The sequence below is a fragment of the Microcaecilia unicolor genome, chromosome 6, assembly GCF_901765095.1.
Source record: "Microcaecilia unicolor chromosome 6, aMicUni1.1, whole genome shotgun sequence".
Classification (NCBI taxonomy): domain Eukaryota; kingdom Metazoa; phylum Chordata; class Amphibia; order Gymnophiona; family Siphonopidae; genus Microcaecilia; species Microcaecilia unicolor.
In genome coordinates this window covers 5228987-5248489 of record NC_044036.1, presented here as the reverse complement: position 1 = coordinate 5248489, position 19503 = coordinate 5228987, and the positions used below count along the sequence as shown (strand labels likewise).

At 45.5% G+C, this 19503-nt stretch overlaps 1 protein-coding gene across 1 annotated transcript in view; it reads left to right on the top strand.

The window, feature by feature from the left end:
• Positions 1–19503, top strand: part of CFAP57 (cilia and flagella associated protein 57) — a 457479-nt gene that overhangs the window by 329758 nt on the left and 108218 nt on the right. Inside the window, exon 18 of the mRNA XM_030205491.1 lies at positions 5723–5866. Within this exon, the coding sequence (XP_030061351.1) occupies positions 5723–5866 (144 nt within the window). The remainder of the gene's footprint in view (positions 1–5722; positions 5867–19503) is intronic.

Here is a 19503-nt window from a genome sequence, read left to right as displayed (position 1 = left end):
CTTGTAAAAGGGACCCTTAGTTAAAAAAATATTTTCCTCACTACTTTATTAATTTGTGGTTCAAAGGACAAGGTAATGTCAAAGATAATACCAGATGAAACATGTTCTGAAGGAAGTGGTGAAGGCTGATTAACAGGGATTGATGAAGGAACATCATCCAGAGTATTACTGAACCATAAAATCTTGGTTTCGTAGCATTTAGTCCTTGCAATCTCCCAAGATCTTATACAAGAAATACATGTAGTAACACTCAGATAAGTGTGTTCAGTAAGATGTCATCAGCATATGAAGATATATGAGCTCCTGGGACCAGAGATATCTTACTCAGTGTACTCGTGATCAGGGCCGGTCTTAGACCGAGGCGGCCGCATAGGGCCCCGCACTTAAGGGGGCCCCGCGCGGCGCGCCTCAACTGTGCCTCCTCCGCTGACCGCTGCATCCCGCTCCGCTCCTGCACCGGTGCCGCCCACTCCCCCATAGTCCTCGTTTGCTTCCCGTCACCCTGCCTTTAAATATTGTATTTTTCCTAGAGTCGCGGCGCCGGCATTTGAAAGTAGCAGGCTCCACCTTTCCCTTCCCTCGCATGGTTCCGCCCTGGCGGAAACAGGAAATACATCAGAAGAGGGTGGAACCATGCGAGGGAAGGGAAAGGTGGAGCCTGCTACTTTCAAATGCTGGTGCCGCGACTCGAGGAAAATGGACGATTGGGGTCTTCCTCAGCCTTACAAGTGACCAGCGCCTGTGGAGGGAAGATTGAGGGAGGTACCTTGCTGGCATCTAGTGATTGGTGGAGCTGCCCTCCCGCTTGTTGGTGTGCGGGAGGAGAGTGGAGATCTTCGCTGCATTCCTGGTGCTTGCTTTCCATCAGACACCAAGGTAGAAGCCCCTGACATCAACGGGGCTTTCCGTAGCCATACAGGTGATTGGCGCCTTTGCAGCACTCGGCCGCAGGGTGTGGTCAAAAGGGCATGCCGAAAGGGGCTCCGGCTCACCCTGCTTCTTTGGAGCACCAAGGAGCCCCTAGGGGGTGTTTTATTTACTTTGTTGCTTGCTTTATTTCTGATAATGGGGAAGCATGAAAGAACTGTTAAACCAAAGTTTTCCACTTCCGCAGCAAGTGGCTTGCTGGACAAACATCTGATCCTGGTGGGTCAAAGGACATCACTGGACCTAAGGTACTTTCCCTGGTAGATGTTTCGCTCAGCCCCCCTAATATGACTTCTCTTCCTGTTTTATCTGTGTTAGCTGGGGATTCCCAGGAGGTTCCCCTGTCTCTTATGGGGTCCCAAGAGAAAATTGCTCCTATTCAAACTCTTACATTTGTGAAAATCCTGATTTGATTCAGGTAACCACCTTCCTTAGGAAATATTTTAGGGAGGTTCTTGGTCTTTCTAACTCTGATACCATTCAGTTGAATAACTATTATTATTTACCATCTAAGAAGAAGCTGTCAGTGAACCAGCGGGAGGTGGATCAATTAGTTTCTGAAGTGGATCTCACAGCATTTCTGCAAGATTCACAAGATATTATTATATCTAGATCCACCCTTCTGGTTACTTTCATTAATGAGAATGATAAATCACTTCTCTTGAACAAATTTTCCCTGAAGATGTAAGCTTTTATGGTATAAAGGTTAATGTTTTTCTTGATGTTTCCAGGGCTACTCAGCTTCAGCATAAGGTTTTTATGGGCCTGAAGCCTAGAGCAGTGGACCTAGGAGCAATTTGAAAGTTTCCATGTAAATATATCATCACTGATTAGGGGAAGAATTTTGTGTTTTGGGAAACTTTGCAATTGGAAGATTTTATTAAAGGTCATGAGAAATTATTGGTCTGGTTAGGAACCGTATGTGTATGATGCTAATGGATAAGCATACATCCCCTAATTTGATTTTTCTTGGTTAGAATTATGTATTTTGCAGTCTCCCTCCTTGACGTGGGCTTGAAGGCAATTGGTCTTGAAATGTATTCTTCATTGATGGGTTTCTGTAATTTATGTCTTTTTCTTTTTGTTTAGAATTCTAATTTTAAAAACGTACATGGACGTCAAATGTTTGGGCAAAAAAAGTGACTACAGTGATACATGAGGGGTGTAGAAATTCAAAGGAACAGTACACAACTGGGAAAAAGCGAAGGACTGGGGAACATGATGATATTGGTGTGCAATTGGGCACATGAGAATTGTGATATTATGATCCCTTGTTTCATATTGTTGACGGTCTGCATTTTCCGTATGGGTGGTATATTGGTGTATTAGGTTCTGCCCAGTGTAATATTTATGGTACAGTAAGGTTCTGAGTGTGTTTTTGCACAAAGTTGTGCATAGTGTTTTGCAGTTGAGCGATTGTGGTTAGTATATGCTTTGAGCAACCACTTTATTCTTTGTCATATGATACATATCTAATATCTAAATTTAATAAAAAGGTATTAATTGTGACTATTTAATTTTTACTTTTTTTTTCTGTGTGTTGTCAGACAATTATGGATGTGAGCTCCACCCCTGGAACTACTAATTGTAGTGGACTTGAACTTAATAATTTCTGGGGAGGGGGGGGGGGGGTTCATGTTAACATTGTGCTTGTTATTTCAATCAATTTTTCTGTATAAGTTTAGCTTCATTTGTCTTTATTTGAAATTTCATAAATAAAAAATGTTCTAAAAATTGAATAATCTTATCAATGGGGTGGAGCTGGGGTGGGGGTGGGGCAGGGCTAGGGCGGGGCTAGGATGGGGCCCCACCAAATTGGTCTGCACAGGGCCCCGCACTTGCTAAGACCGGCCCTGCTCGTGATAATATTAAATAAAATGGGTGATAGGGTGAACCCCGAGGAACGTTGCACTCTGGTATCCAAGGGTCAGATCTATCTCCCTGTTTCAAAACTGAACAACTGCGATTGATCAAAAAGTTTGCAAGTCTACCACGTAAAACAGCATGGTCCAGTGTCTCAAAGGTCCCAGAGTTGTCAAACTGTAATAAGATGGACTGAGAGTACCCTGACCCGAATTGGGAATCATGCAAAATTGAAAATGTATCCAAAAAATAAGTTAGTATTTTAGCAAACAATGGGATGCTGGCGACTGGCCTGTAACTAGTTCTATCCAAATGATTAGATTTCAGTATAGGAGTGAGTACAACTTGCCCTAGTTCTCTAAGACTTATTTATTTATTGCATTTATATCCCACATTTTCCCACCTATTTGCAGGCTCAATGTGGCTTACAAAAAACCTGTTATGGCAACGCCATTCCAGGTGACGGGTACAATTGGTGTTACAACAAGATCATGGATGAGGAGATAAGGTTGATCAAAGCCGATATCCAGAGCATTATAAGAGGAGGAGTTGATCTTGCATCAAGCAACGTTAGGGTCATGGAAATTAGCATGCGCTAAGCCTATCTGATACCTATGGACTTTTAGCATTTAACTTTTGCTAATTCCCTTAACGCTGTTTGATGAGTTCCCCTCTGAGCTTAATAAAGGCAGATGGCGAATGATATAGCAATACTTTTTCCTGTTACCACTGATCTAAAGGAGATATATATATATAGTGTGAGAGTGATAAATAGTATTATATATATATATATAATACTATTTATCACTCTCACACTGTTGCAAACTGGATGGCTTATCTTAAACTAAATAAAGGAAAAACAAAATTTCTACTGTTGGGGGGGCTAGGCAGATTTCAAATATGGATTAAAATTTTACTATTGATGGAGAATCTTATTTCTTAGATAGCTCAATTAAAAATCTTAGGTGTCGTATTGGACGAGAAATTAACCATGGAAAATCAGGTTAATTCATTAATGAGAACTTCCTTTTCTGTTATGAGAAAACTGAGAAGTATTCGGAAATATCTGCAGGAAGATCTGTTTAGACCAGCAGTACAGTCACTTATTCTTGGTAAAAGGATTATTGAACATTGTGTATCTAGGTTTATCGAAACAAATATTGAGAACAAGTCAGACTATTCAAAATATGGCTGTACATCAGATATTTTTCTTTTAAGCTGGTGGACGTTAGAATGGCCTTTCGGTGGAGGTAGTGGAGATGAGGACTGTGTCGGAATTTAAGCAAGCATGGGACAGGCACGTGGGATCCCTTAGCAAAAGGAAGAGTTAGTGGTTACGGAGGATGGGCCATTCGGTCTTTATTAAGCTGCATTGGCTTCCGGTGGAGGCTAGGGTGTTATTTAAACTGGGCGTTTACTATATAAGACTGAAAGTGGTTTAAGCCCTCAATACGTGCTTTCTGTAGTATATATTTAAAACTCAACAATACAATACCCGTAATCTCTCCTTTAGTTATGTTATTTTTATGAAGGGTTTAAATACATTTTTGTTTTATAAATATGTGTTAAAGAAATAATATGTTGCCGTTTTCCCTTGTGTAGAGATGTCTTGGTGAGAGTTTTGCTGATTATGATCATTCTGGTCAGATTTTGTTACATCCTTGATTTTTCTTAATCTAGTATATTATTGGTGTTAGCGGGCTATGAATGAGTCATAGTAACATAATAACATAGTAGATGACGGCAGAAAAAGACCTGCATAGTCCATCTAGTCTGCCCAACAAGATAAACTCATATGTGCTACTTCTTGTGTATACCTTACCTTGATTTGTATCTGCCATTTTCAGGACACAGACCATAGAAGTCTTGCCCAGCACTAGCCCCACCTCCCAAACACCAGCCCCGCCTCCCAATCTTGGCTAAGCTTCTGAGGATCCATTTCTTCTGCACAGGATTCCTTTATGTTTATCCCATTCATGCTTGAATTCCGCTACCGTTTTCATCTCCACCACCTCCCACGGGAGGGCATTCCAAGTATCTACCACTCTCTCCGTGAAAAAATACTTCCTGACATTTTTCTTGAGTCTGCCCCCCTTCAATCTCATTTCATGTCCTCTAGTTCTACTGCCTTCCCATCTCCGGAAAAGGTTCGTTTGCGGATTAATACCTTTCAAATATTTGAACGTCTGTATCATATCACCCCTGTTCCTCCTTTCCTCCAGGGTATATATGTTCAGGTCAGCAAGTCTCTCCTCATACGTCTTGTAACACAAATCCCATACCATTATCGTAGCTTTTCTTTGCACCGCTTCAATTCTTTTTACATCCTTAGCAAGATACGGCCTCCAAAACTGAACACAATACTCCAGGTGGGGCCTCACCAACGACTTATACAGGGGCATCAACTGTAAGAAAAAGTATCCAGTGTGACTAAGACATGAATATCACCTGTTTAGATATCGATTTGCTTTTGCCTTTTATTGTTGTTTTAAATATGTTTCATTTCACTGTATTGTTTTATACTCTTTGTTAAATATAATGAAGCCTGTTTTCTTACGAGCATGCTCTGTGGATTAAAGGGGTCTACATTTATGGAATAAATAAGCTTCAAAATTCCTGCCACGAATTGAAGCCTTCATCTTAAACTGAATATTCATGTTTTTATCTGTAGGTTTTATTTTCATATCTTGCACCGTTATAGGAGATTTAAAGCTATAACCAGATTCCATTGTAGCGCACAGCATGTTAATGACAGGCCAGGCCAGGCCTTGAGGTCAGTGCAGATTATTTGTCTAATAGTTGCATTAGTAGGAGAGACGAGGCTGAGCAGAACAAGACAATGGGAATAGGGGAAGGTATGGAAAAAGGGAGGTCAGTATATGGACACAATAAGTAATGATCACTTAGTACTATTCTTCTCTGTTTATTCTAGGAAAAACGAATCTATGACTTGAAAAAGAAAAACCAGGAACTGGAGAAGTTTAAATTTGTGCTGGACTATAAAATAAAAGAACTGAAGAAACAGATTGAACCCAGAGAAAATGAAATCAGGGAGAAGAAGGAGCAGATTCAGGAGGTAATGTGGATGCAAAACCTTTAAAGAGCCATCGGAAACCATTCAGCTTCACTGAAAGCGTGGTACAAAAAAATTTCTATAGTTATGTATATGGTTATGGCATGCTTTCAGTGAAGAATTGTTTTTGCTGTGTGTTTGAACTTCACTCCTTGTATAAGTTTAAACAAGTTTCCATATTTCTTTATTATTTACTACCCCACCTATGGAGGCCGTCAGGGTGGTATACAATCTAAAAAGGAAGAGACAGAAATTCAAGGACGATGACATGACACACCAAAAGGAATGAGAGGGGAGAACTACAATCCTGATAATAGAGGATAGGGCATCCCTCCATTCCCATGAATGAACATTGTGCATGCATGTGTGCATAGTTTCAGCATCTCTCAACCCTATGTATGCATGTATATCACACAAGAACATGTTCTTACCCTCCACCCCCCGTATGGTTAAAAGTAAAGAGTAGGGGCAGGGGGTTAGATCTAGAAATTCCCCGCCTGATCTGAAGTTTCAAATGTAGTTACCCTTTGAAAAATAACTTGGAAGTCCATGGATACAATGTAGCCGCAGACTCAAGATCAAAGTTTTTCCTTTAATATTTTTTTGAGATGAGGGACTTTTATCATTGTTTCTTTCTCCTTTTCCTTCTTAATGAAATCATGATGTAATATGTTCTTATATTTTATTTAACATGTAGGGGGTAATTGCATAAATGGATTTTTCTTGCTTATATACTTCCTATAAAAGAATGTGCAGAGATGAGAGGGTACGGTGTATGTGATCCAGATGTAGGTGTGTTTGGGGAAATGTGGCTGCAGTCAGAAAGTATTGCATATTTACACCTTGTCCTGAGCAGGTTTCACATACATGTGGCTGCGTTTTAGCTGCGATTTCAGCTGGTTGTGTGCAGAAGTTTTATAAGGACACTTACAGGCTCATTTTCGAAAGAGAAGGACGGCTATCTCCCATGGACGTCCAAATCAGTATAATCAAAACCCAATTTTGGATGTCTCCAACTGCAGTCTGTCGCAAGGACATCCAAATTTAAAGGGGGCGTGTCGGATGCTTGGTGAAGGCGGGACTTGGGTGTGCCTAAAACTTGGACGTCTTTGAGCCATAATCGAAAAAAGCAAGGACGTCCTAAAGTAAAACTTGGATGTTTTCACCCGGACGTGTTTTTTTTATGAATAAGGCACAAAAAGGTGCCCGAAATGACCAAATGACCACCGGAGGGAATCAGGGATGACCTCCCGTTACTCCCCCAATGGTCACTAACCCCCTCCCACCCTCAAAAAACATGTTTAAAAATATTTCGTGCCAGCCTCTATGCCAGCCTCAGATGTCATACTCAGGTCCGTGACAGCACATGCAGGTCCCTGGAGCAGTTTTATTGGGTACTGCAGTGCACTTCAGACAGGCAGACCCAGGCCCATACCCCCCGTACCTGTTACATTTGTGGGGGAAACAGCAAGCCTTCCAAAGCCCACCACAAACCCTCTGTACCCACATATAGGTGCCCCCCTCCACCTGTTAGGGCTATGGTAATGGTGTACAGTTGTGGGTAGTGGGTTTTGGGGGGCTCAGCACACAAGGTAAGGGAGCTATGTGCCTGGGAGCATTTTATGAAGTCCACTACAGTACCCCCTAGGGTGCCCGGTTGGTGTCCTGGCATGTCAGGGGGACCAGTGCACTAGAAATGCTGGCTCCTCCCACATCCAAATGGCTTACAATAGACTCCTGACCTAGGCAGCCTGCCTTGCAGGTTCAAACACTTACCCTTGTTGTTGAGCCCTTGTAAATGTTTGTGCTTAGAATATTTAAGCACATGGGTAGATTAGTGTATTTTGAAATCTATGCACATACTTGTGAGCTGTGCCTATGCTCTGACCAAACTCCGCTCCTGTAGGGATTCCATAAGAGGCCACTTACACGTGTATGTGGCCCCAGATGCACTAAAATGATGTCATGTCTGTGGCCGTGACCCCTCTCAGACTCACCTTATTTCCGGTGGTCAGCTTCTGAGCTGGCTCCTGTCTGTTCTTCCTGAGTTAGTTCTGTCTCTGTCTGTGTGTGCTGGCTGCTTCCAGCATGGCTCTGATTACTTCACTATACTGCACTTGCGTGTGCTTCAGTATGCTTTCTGCCTGTATTTTGGTTTGTGTTCCTCTTGCCCTCTGGTGGCCAGACCTGGTGGCTGCCTTGGATTGTCTATGTGCTGTTTACTGTTCCAGACTTCAGCCCAGTCCAGTCTGGATCTTCCGGCCTGCCAGACTTGCTTGGCTTGTTTGAGTCTGCACAGCTCCTGTAGCTGCCTTGTGATTGCTGCAGCTGAATCTCAGATGCTGCTGGACTTATTAGCAATTTGGAAACTCTCTGCTTTGCCTTTGCATCATCTAAAGTCCCTGGTATGTGGGTGTGCTCTGTGCACTTCTGCCTAGTCCAGTTTTATTCTGAGTTCTTGCCTGGTTCTTGTTTGTTTGTGTGTAGTTAGCTTTGGTTTTATTGTTTAGTTCCTAGTCTTGTTTCTGGTCTGCATTTCCTTGTCTTGTGTCTGTGTTCTTTATTAGTGGCTGCTTGGCAGCTTTTAGTCCCTACTCTGTTGTGTGTTGCCTGTTGGGATCCAGCTCCTGCCCTGTCCTGCAAGTCCTGCCGGCCACCTGCACCCAGGGGCTCAACTCCTGGGGAAGGGCGGCTAAGTGCAGGTGAAGTCTAGCCGTCCCTGTCAGAGTTCTGTTTTAGTCCTGTGTGGGGTGGTTTTGCCTGCTGCTGCCACTCCTAGGCTCACAAACCTAGTTCCATCTTTGAATACGTGACAAATGATTTTATAAAATGACCTACTACGGCAAGAATAAAATATCTTCAACATGACATCTCACTACTTTCTCACAATGCTCTAAATAATTAATGGGGAGGAAAAGGGCCTCCGAAATTAAGCCTTCTGAAATATAATAGTAGACTAATTATTCTCTTTTATTCATTGCTCCAAAAGACTCCTCTTCTTTCAGCATCAGATGGAGGTCTTCGTTTTTCTAAAAAAAAAAAAAACCCCACACAAAAAGCATCGGGCATTCATAATCACTGCTTATTGTATATCTCTGCTGTGGTATTCTCAACTGTATCTTCAGACTTTCATCAGGAACTTCCAATCAAATACTAACAGCCAATCAAGGACATTGATACTAACCTATCGGCTTTTAGCACAAATAAAATACATTAATATTGACCTACTAACTTTCAGGAAAAAAAACAGGCAGTGCTGGCATCCAGTCAAAAATATTGGGGGTAATATTCATCCCTTGGTGGTCAGCAGTTGAGCCCGGATATGTCCTGTCACTGTGTTCATCCAGAAGATAACTGCACAGCAGCCCATATTCAGACTAGTTCGCCATTAGGACAGCCATTTTATTGACTTATTTAACTGGTTGGTGGACCGAATATTGCCGCTAACCAGTTTGGTGCTGGATCCATCCAAGCTCCACTCCTGGACCACCCGGGCAGTATCATCAGTATTCAGCAGCATTTACCCACCTAAGTGACTGTCATAAGGTAAACAATCTTTAGAATCTTTCTGGCCAGAGTCCTTGGCTGATGCAGTTGATCTAGCTGATCACTGAGGGGGGAAGTTATCAACATGGGCTACCATTAAGATGCGCTGTTAACCTCAGTTTTATTGCATAAAATGGGACTTTTTCTAAAGTAGCGCAGGTTAGTGGTACAATAACACGTCATCCGAAACCCACATTGATAACTACGCCCCTGAGTCCTTCGCTGATGTAATTGGGTTGTAACAGTCCTTTGACACAGAAAATTCATTTTGATGGTGCAGTCCTTTGGTTCAGGCTTGGTCAGTACACATAAAATGGTGGCAGGGCTAAGCCCCATAGTTCCCCCCCTGCCCCCATTCTTTGTAATGTGGGTTAATCTACAAGGGAGTGAGGTGCACCTTAAAAACTAGCTAATAATATTGGTATGTGGATTGGATCCAAATGACACGATGGTTAGGATTATAATAGCAAAGCAAAAAGTGACTCAAAAGTAATATGTTCAAAAGTATAGCTCTAATACAGGCAATCTGTCACAGCCTGGGCCGTGTTCAGGCCCCTCAACTCACCTTTGGACTTGACGTGCGGTATCCTTGAGGGGTCCCCTCCCTTTTCCGCCATGGTGGACCACAGGTGTGGGCATTCCTGGTGGCTCCAGTGTGCTCCACCTCAACAGTGGGTCCTTCGTGCCACGACATGCCGTGCCACAGTGCCGGCAGTCCCAGGTGCCTCCTGATCACATCACCTGTTTTTCAGGTGCCCAGAGTCTTTCCTTCAGTGTTTTCACAACGAGGTTGCCTTCCTTGCATCTGGTCTTGGCTCTGGTCCTGCCTGCCTATTGCCCAGATCCTGTCCGCCTTGCCTCCAGCTCCAGCCCCAGCCCTGCCCATCTTCACCTCCAGTCTGCTTTGCCTTCCAGTTTTCGGTCTGAGCCTGCCTAGCCTAGTCCTCTGATTTGCCTGAGTAACTCGCCTGCACTAGCTGACCTCTGGCAGCGGCCCAAGAGCTCACCTTTCCGGTGTCCGTGACACAATCACTACACTAATAATGCTGATAGATGAGCTAGTAACATTGCAGTGTGATCATGAGTGAATGTAAATGAAGATATAATTGGTGGTGATGACGATACTCCACAGACTTGCAAAGCAATAAATGGCTTAGCAGTTCCTACACCTAGAAATACATGTAATCGCTAACACTGGTAATATCAAAGTGTAAGAAGGGTTGCATCAGCTTTCAGGTAACACAAATGCAAAAGTAAATAATAAAGACATAAATATATAAATGTAGAGTAACTGAAATATTACTCTATAAAGGTATTAGATGAGTCTAATTAAGCGTCTACAAGAAATGCAACTTGCAGATTACATGTACGTAAAGCAATGATGCATACAAATTAATCAGATCCTTAAGAGCTTATAACAGGGGGTCTACACAGCATATATGTTAAAACCGAGCGCTAGACTCACTCCTCATACAACTTCATATAATATGGCATGCTGGAACTTCACCTAAATCTTGTAATTACAGACCTCAGTGTCGATGCGTTTCACAGCACTGGGTTTTAATATATATGCAATAAGACACAAGCAAGCTTGAAACTTGCTCTAAAAGACATTCATGGCAAAAGTGCTTAAACGATGTACTTAAAACTTAAAAGATAATATATTTTCGTAAACCTAATACTGTAAGACATCTAAGCAAAGCATATCAGCTTACTGTAAAAGTGAAAAGTAACAATGTTGGAATAGTTTTCCAACTGAAACTCAGTCTTATGCATGAAGTTGTAAGGTTGCATAAAGGGAATGTAGATTCATAGGGCAAAAAAATGTGAAACCAACTTTAGAGATGGATAATCACAAAGCAGTCCTGAAGGCAGTAGAGGAAGATTTGACAGATGGAATGACCAAAGCACTCTGTTAAGTGTCCTTATCACATGGATCAAGATTGCGACCGGCAATCTGTATGTTATCTCAAGATGTAAATACTTTGACATGGGAGAGTCCTTTCAGTCTGACAAAATTCCTAAACCCACTCAAAGGCCATAATCTCAGTTCTGTTCAAATTAACTAAGTGCTCCATTACATTACAATGGAAAATGTGAAACTAGGAGCAAGTCTCCTTGAAGTGAGTCCAGTTATTGACTTTACATTTAACCAAAAAGTATGTAAGTACATAACATAAGTACTGCCACACTGGGAAAAGACCAAGGGTCCATCGAGCCCAGCATCCTGTCCACGACAGTGGCCAAACCAGGTCAAGGGCACCTGGCAAGCTTCCGAAATGTACGAACATTCTATACATGTATTCCTGGAATTGTGGATTTTTCCCAAGTCCATTTAGTAGCGGTTTATGGACTTGTCCTTTAGGAAACCGTCTAACCCCTTTTTAAACTCTGCCAAGCTAACCGCCTTCACCACGTTCTCCGGCAACGAATTCCAGAGTTTATGCATTGGGTGAAGAAAATTTTTCTCCGATTTGTTTTAAGTTTACTACACTGTAGTTTCATCGCATGCCCCCTAGTCCTAGTATTTTTGGAAAGTGTGAACAGACGCTTCACATCCACCTGTTCCACTCCACTCATTATTTTATATACCTCTATCATGTCTCCCCTCAGCCGTCTCTTCTCCAAGCTGAAAAGCCCTAGCCTCCTTAGTCTTTCTTCATAGGGAAGTTGTCCCATCCCCATTATCATTTTTGTCGCCCTTTCTTCAGCTTTTCCAATTCTACTATATCTTTCTTGAGATGCGGCGACCAGAATTGAACACAATACTCAAGGTGCGGTCGCACCATGGAGCAATACAACGGCATTATAACATCCTCACACCTGTTTTCCATACCTTTCCTAATAATACCCAACATTCCATTCACTTTCCTAGCCACAGCAGCACACTGAGCAGAAGGTTTCAGTGTGTTATCGACGACGACACCCAGATCCCTTTCTTGGTCCGTAACTCCTAACGTGGAACCTTGCATGACGTAGCTATAATTTGAGTTCTTTTTTCCCACATGCATCACCTTGCACTTGTTCACATTAAACGTCATCTGCCATTTAGCTGCCCAGTCTCATGGTCTCGTAAGGTCCTTCTGTAATTTTTCACAATCCTCTCGCGAGTTAACGACTTTGAATAACTTTGTATCATCAGCAAATTTAATTACCTCGCTAGTTACTCCCATCTCTAAATCATTTATTGAAACTGCATTTACTTACTGCTAAATGTTCGCATTGCTTGATGTTGACACTGCCTAGTGTTGATACTGATTGATGTTCACACAAAATCTCATTCACTAACATCCCAGGCACAACCAAACACCACAAACCATAGTCAACACAGTGGCGTAGCTAGGGTAGTTGACACCCGGGGCCGGTCATTTTTTAACACAACCCCCCCCCCCCCCCCCCCCAAAAATCCAGTACTAGGCATACCGAGAATACAAAACACTCAGGCCCTCATGATCAAAAGCAAACTGGCACTAGAGGCTGTTAACGCCATACTAGCGCCAGAGTTTGCAGCCGACCCATGATCAGAGCCCTCGAGCGCCTGAAACAGCGCACTCGAGGGCTCTCAGCGCAAGTAGCATGCAAATGCATGCTAAACAGGGCTTCTAGCGCAATTAGCTTGCAAATGCATGCTAATTGGCGCTTAACGCATTCATCCCCAATGATCAGCGACCAGCGCGCCAAAGATTGGGTCGCTGGCCGCAGCAAAATCAATGCCAGCTCCGAGTTGGCATTAGATTTTGCGGATCATTGGGGAGGAATGGTGAGCCCTGTCCAGCATGCTGGCAGGCCCCCCTTCCCCCCCAAGGCAAACGTGAACGGGGGGGCTGGAGGTCCGGTGGACCTCCGGTCCCCCCGATGATCCCCCCCCCATGTTCACGGAGGGCTGGAGATCCGGTGGGTCTCCAGCACCCCCGAACCCACGCCGTCTCCCGAAAAACGCTATCCTACCCTCCCACCCACCGAGGGGGGGGGGCTGGAGGATCGGTGGGTCTCCAGCCCCCGAAACCCCCAGAAATCGTTGATTGGCCGCCTCTGGCCAAAGGATCTCCCACTGTGATCCATCGACGGGGGTGGGGGGTGGGGGCTAGAGGTCCGGTGGACCTCCAGCCCACCCCAAATCCTCCCCCCAGCATTGTCCTTAGATTCCCTGGTGGTCCGTGGTGTGCTGTGGTGTCGTGACACCCCTCTCCTGGCCCCCCTACCTTTTGTTGGAGGAGGGACGCAGCCTGCCTGCCTCCCTCCTCTTCCAGTCAGTTGACGCCCAAAATGGCGGCGCCCAGCCCCGCCCACTGCATCCTGGGATGCACTGGGCGGGGCTACAGACCATGTAAGGGAGCGATTCCCTTGCATGGTCTGTAGCCCCGCCCAGCGCATCCCAGGATGCAATGGGCGGGGCTGGGCGCCACCATTTTGGGCGTCGACTGACTGGAAGAGGAAGGAGGCAGGCAGGCTGCGTCCCTCTTCCAACAAAAGGTAGGGGGGCTGGGAGGGGGCCGGGAGGGGGGGTGTCACAACACCACAGCACACCACGGACCACCAGGGAATCTAAGGACAACGCTGGGGGGATTTCTCCAGCCCCCCCCCCCCCCCCCGTCGGTGGGTGGGAGGGTAGGACAGCGTTTTTTGGGAGGTGGCCACTTAAGGATTGGGTTCGAGGGGGTGGGGATGCTGGAGACCCTCCGGACCTCCAGCCCCCCCCCCCCACCGTCGCTGGGCGGGAGGGTGGGAGACGGTTTGCGCGGCGGCGGTGGCGGCCTCGTTGTTCGGCATGCTGTTTCACAGGTTTGGGCGTTTGACAGCCCAGACCTGTCAAACAAGTGCGGGAGGATTGTGCTGAGCGCATGCTCGGCACAATTCTCCCGCACTTTAAACACGATAATCAAAGATAATAGCGCTGCTTAGATTTGCATGCATTATCTTTGATCATCGATGCAGAAAAGCCCTGCGCTGTCCCGGCGCTATTTTTAGGGCGCTGTTTGGAACAGCGCAGGGCTTTTGATCATCTGGGCCTCAGGACCTATAGAGCAATTCTACCATACCATAAGCAGTAATTTGTACGAGTCACACAAGGAAAAGGAAAGCATCTTAAACACTACAGTGAGCACTAGAACATCAATTCACCTATTGTAAAATGAAAACAGACAGATTAGTACAGATCGTCGATCCTGCACAGTCAATGCCAACCGAAAGCCATGTCTTTTTCACAAATACAGATACACCCTAATCCACTATAGAATAAGTAATCATAAACTTTCTATTTAGACAAAAATTAAACTGAACCCCCGATGCCAGACTCTGCATACAATGCAACACCACAGAAACAGAAAATGTCCTCTAGTACTGTGCAAAATATAAAGACAGCAGATGTAAATTTGAAAAAACTAACAAATACCAATCACCACTTTACAAATTAACAAATAGAAATAAAACAAATAATATCATTTTATTGGACTAATACATTTAGCTTTCAGAGGCCAAAACCTCCTTCCTCAGGTCATTTCAGTATAGTACCGTTACAGTGTCTTATCCTGACCTGAGGAAGGGGGTTTTGTTCTCCGAAAGTAAAATGTATTAAAATTAGTCCAATAAAAAGATTACCTTATTTACATGTTTTATTATAAACATTTATTAACACAGCTACAATACTACTTTATCCTAAAGCAAAAAAATAAAAATATATATTTACAGTTCGTTGTCTCTGGTTTCTGCTTTCCTCATCTTTTCACTGTCTTCCTTCTATCCAGCATCTGTCTTCGCTCTCTCTCTGCCATCCAGTGTCTGCCCTCTCTCTCTGCCCCTTCCATCCACTGTCTGCCCTCTCTCCCTTCCATCCACTTCTGCCCCTTCCATGCACCATCTGCCCCAGTCTGCCATCTCTTTCTCTCCCTTCCATCAACATCTGCCCTCTATCTCTGCCCCTTCCATCCACCATTTGCCCCAGTCTGCCCTCTTTCTCTCTCCCCTTCCACCCACCATCTGCCCTTTCTCTCTGCCCCTTCAATCAGTCTGCCCTCCCTCTACCATCCATCCAGGGTCTGCCCTCCCTCACGCTCCCCCCTTCTATCCCCTCTCTCTCTGCCCCCTCTTTTCAGCCCCCAGTTCCAGCCCCCTTATTCCACCTGCCCCAAGTTCCAGCCCCAGCCCACATCTCCCACCGACCCCCCTTTTCAGCCCCACTATCCCACCAGTCCCCAGCCCTTTTCTCCCATCAGTCCCGAGCTTCAGCCCCAAGCCACTTCTCCCTGTCCTCTTTTCAGCCCCTAGTTTCAACCCCAGCCCTTTTCTCTCACCAGTCCCGAGCTTCAGCCCCAGCCAGTTCTCCCTGTCCCCTTTAAAGCCCCTAGTCCCCACAGTTTCAGCCCCCTTCATCCACCACATGCCTTGCATCCCCCCTTTTCAGCCCCAGACACATTCTCCCACCTGCCCCAGGCTTGGACCCATTTTCCCTCCTGCCCCCTTGTCAGACCCCAGTTCCAGCTTCAGACCCCTTCTCCCATCTGAGCACTCCACTCCCCCACCCCTCCCCAATCCCCTTCTCCCCTCCTTGATGCTCTCCCATCCTCCCTAATCCCATTTAAGCACCCCTCTGAGCTCCCCCACCCCTCCCCCACCCCTCCCCAATCCCCTTCTCCCCTCTCTGAGCTCCCCACCCTCCCTAATCCCCTTTAAGCACCCCTCTGAGCTCCCCCACCCTTCCCCAATCCCCTTCTCCCCTCTCTGAGCTCCCCCACCCTCCCTAATCCCCTTTAAGCACCCCTCTGAGCTCCCCCACCCCTCCCCAATCCCCTTCTCCCCTCCTTGATGCTCTCCCACCCTCCCTAATCCCCTTCAAGCACCCCTCTGAGCTCCCCCACCCCCTTCTCCCCTCTCTGAGCTCCCCCACCCTCCCTAATCCCCTTTAAGCACCCCTCTGAGCTCCCCCACCCTTCCCCAATCCCCTTCTCCCCTCTCTGAGCTCCCCCACCCTCCCTAATCCCCTTTAAGCACCCCCTCTGACCTCCCCCACCCCTCCCCAATCCCCTTCTCCCCTCTGAGTCCCCCCCCCCCGACCCGAAAGCTGAGATCCGTTCTCCTGCTGCTCCTACCCTGTCCTGCATTAAAAAAAAAATTTTCGAAGCACCGGAGAGTGGCAGGCAGCGGGCCTCGTGTCTGCCCTGCTAGTAAAGAAGATCTCGTCGACGATGTCGTCCTTCCCATACTGAGTCCCGCCCGCCCTCGCGGTAATAGGAAGTTGCCTCAGAGGGGGGCGGGACTCAATGTGGGAAGGGTGACGACGTCAGCGAGATCTTCTTTACTAGCAGGGCAGACGCGAGGTGCGCTGCCTGCCACTCTCTGGCGCTTCGAAAAAAAAATTTTTAAGGCGGAGCAGCGGGAGCGGAGCACCCCCCCACCCGATGACACCCGGGGCGGACCGCCCCCACCGCCCTGCCCTTGCTATGCCAGAGTCAACATGAACATCAATAAACTGCTCATGATAATTTACTTCCTCCCCCTAATCTACCACGCATGGACTACTCCCAACATAAACAACAATCTACCCACAGCACACAAACCCTACAGACAATCCAATCAGAGCTTACTAGACCAAAAGAACAACAACCCTCTAAAAGGAAAAACAAATACATACGGAAATAACCAACAGAAAGGGAAAAAAGGACACAACAAAACCAGATATCAAGAAAACAGGCAATTAATAAAAATTAACATATCCATGTCCCAAACCGAACCTTACCATTCAATCCAAATGGGGTACGTAAACGCCAGATCAGTAGTAAATAAAACAGAGATTATAATAGACTGGATCACCACAGACAACCTTGACCTCCTATTCATCACTGAAACCTGGATCCACGACCTTAAAGACCCCATAATCTTAGATTTATGCCCACCAGGATACAAAATTACCTACTAACATATAGTAACATAGTAGATGACGGCAGAAAAAGACCTGCATGGTCCATCCAGTTTGCCCAAGACAAACTCATATGTGTATACCTTACCTTGAATTTGTACCTGTCCTTTTCAGGGCACAGACCATATAAGTCTGCCCAGCAGTATTTCCCGCCTCCCAACCACCAGTCCCGCCTCCCATCACCGGCTCTGGTACAGACCGTATAAGTCTGCCCTCCCCTATCCTCGCCTCCCAACCACCACCCCCTCTTCCCCCCAACTGCTCCGCCACCCAATTTCAGCTAAGCTTCTGAGGATCTATTCCTTCTGCACAGGATTCCTCTATGCATATCCCACGCATGTTTGAACTCCGTTACCGTTTTCATCTCCACCACCTCCCGCGGGAGGGCATTCCAAGCGTCCACCACCCTCTCCGTGAAAAAATACTTCCTGATATCTTTCCTGAGTCTGCCCCCCTTCAATCTCATTTCATGTCCTCTTGTTCTACCGCCTTCCCATCTCCGGAAAAGATTCGTTTGCGGATTAATACCTTTCAAATATTTGAACGTCTGTATCATATCACCCCTGTTCCTCCTTTCCTCCAGGGTGTACATGTTCAGGTCAGCAAGCCTCTCTTCATACGTCTTGGAACGTAAATCCCATACCATCCTCGTAGCTTTTCTTTGCACCGCTTCCATTTTTTTAACATCCTTCGCAAGATACGGCCTCCAAAACTGAACACAATACTCCAGGTGGGGCCTCACCAACGTCTTATACAGGGGCATTACTACTACTACTACTACTACTACTATTTAGCATTTCTATAGCGCTACAAAGCGTACGCAGCGCTGCACAAACATAGAAGAAAGACAGTCCCTGCTCAAAGAGCTTACAATCTAATAGACAAGCATAACAATCTAGATGCTCTATAGAGTTTACCTGGAAGACAAAAAAGACAAACTGTACAGCCTGGGGAGGGGCTAGGAGGGCCTGAATTAGGGAAAATAATCTCAACCTCTTTCCTGCAAACTGCTTGGAAAGGAAGAGCTGGTGCAGAACACAATACTTGCTGGTCACTCCTCTCTCTATACAGCCTAGCAATCTTCTAGCTACTGCCACCTACTGGACAAGAAACGGAAAAAGAGGTGGAGGAATAGCCATAATATACAAATCCGAGTTCACCATCACAGCCACAGCTGAATCCATTCTGCCACAACTTGAAATCGCCTCGGTAAGAATCAATCACCCAAATTTGCAGGAACACCTTAACGCAGTCCTACTCTACAGACCGCCAGGCAACTGGCAAGATTCCCAAACACACTTTATGGACTTTATTTCGAACACTTGTGTCTCTACCTCAAATCTTATCATAATAGGAGATATCAACCTGCACCTTGAAGATCTCACCTCTACAAGCACCCAAGAATACAAGGAGTTCCTTCAACTGTGGGATCTTCATGAACCCAACACGCAACCAACTCACAATAAAGGACACACACTAGACATTATCATATACAAATTCGATCCTGATTCAAACCTTATACTAACAGATACAAAATGGACACCCGCACCATGGTCAGACCACTATAAAGCATACATCTTCCTCCAATTGGAGGAATTAGATAAAGACCTGATGACAGATATTCAAAAGTTGGGAAACAAGAGAGAGGTGCTGTTGCTGGGAGATTTCAATCTGCCGGATGTAGATTGGAAGGTTCCGTCTGCGGAATCGGAAAGATCGTGGATGCTTTACAAAGCAGTTTGTTCAGACAAATGGTGACGGAACCCACGAGGGAGGGAGCGACGCGGGATCTGGTGCTCACAAATGGGGATAGCGTGTCAAATATCCGAGTGGGTGCCCACCTGGGCAGCAGTGACCATCAAACGGTTTGGTTTGATATTACAGCTAAAGTGGAGAGCGGCCACTCAAAACTCAAAGTTCTGGATTTCAAACATGCTGACTTTAGTAAAATGGGGGAATACCTGAGGAAGGAGCTGATGGGATGGGAGGAAATACAAGAAGTGGAAGGACAGTGGTCCAGACTGAAAGAAGCTATAAATAGGGCCACGAACCTTTATGTAAGGAATGTAAATAAAAGCAAGAGAAAAAGGAAACCGATATGGCTGAGAAAATAAAGGCTAAAGAGTTGGCATTCCAGAAATACACAAAAACTCAAGAAAAGGAACACGAGGAGGAATACAGG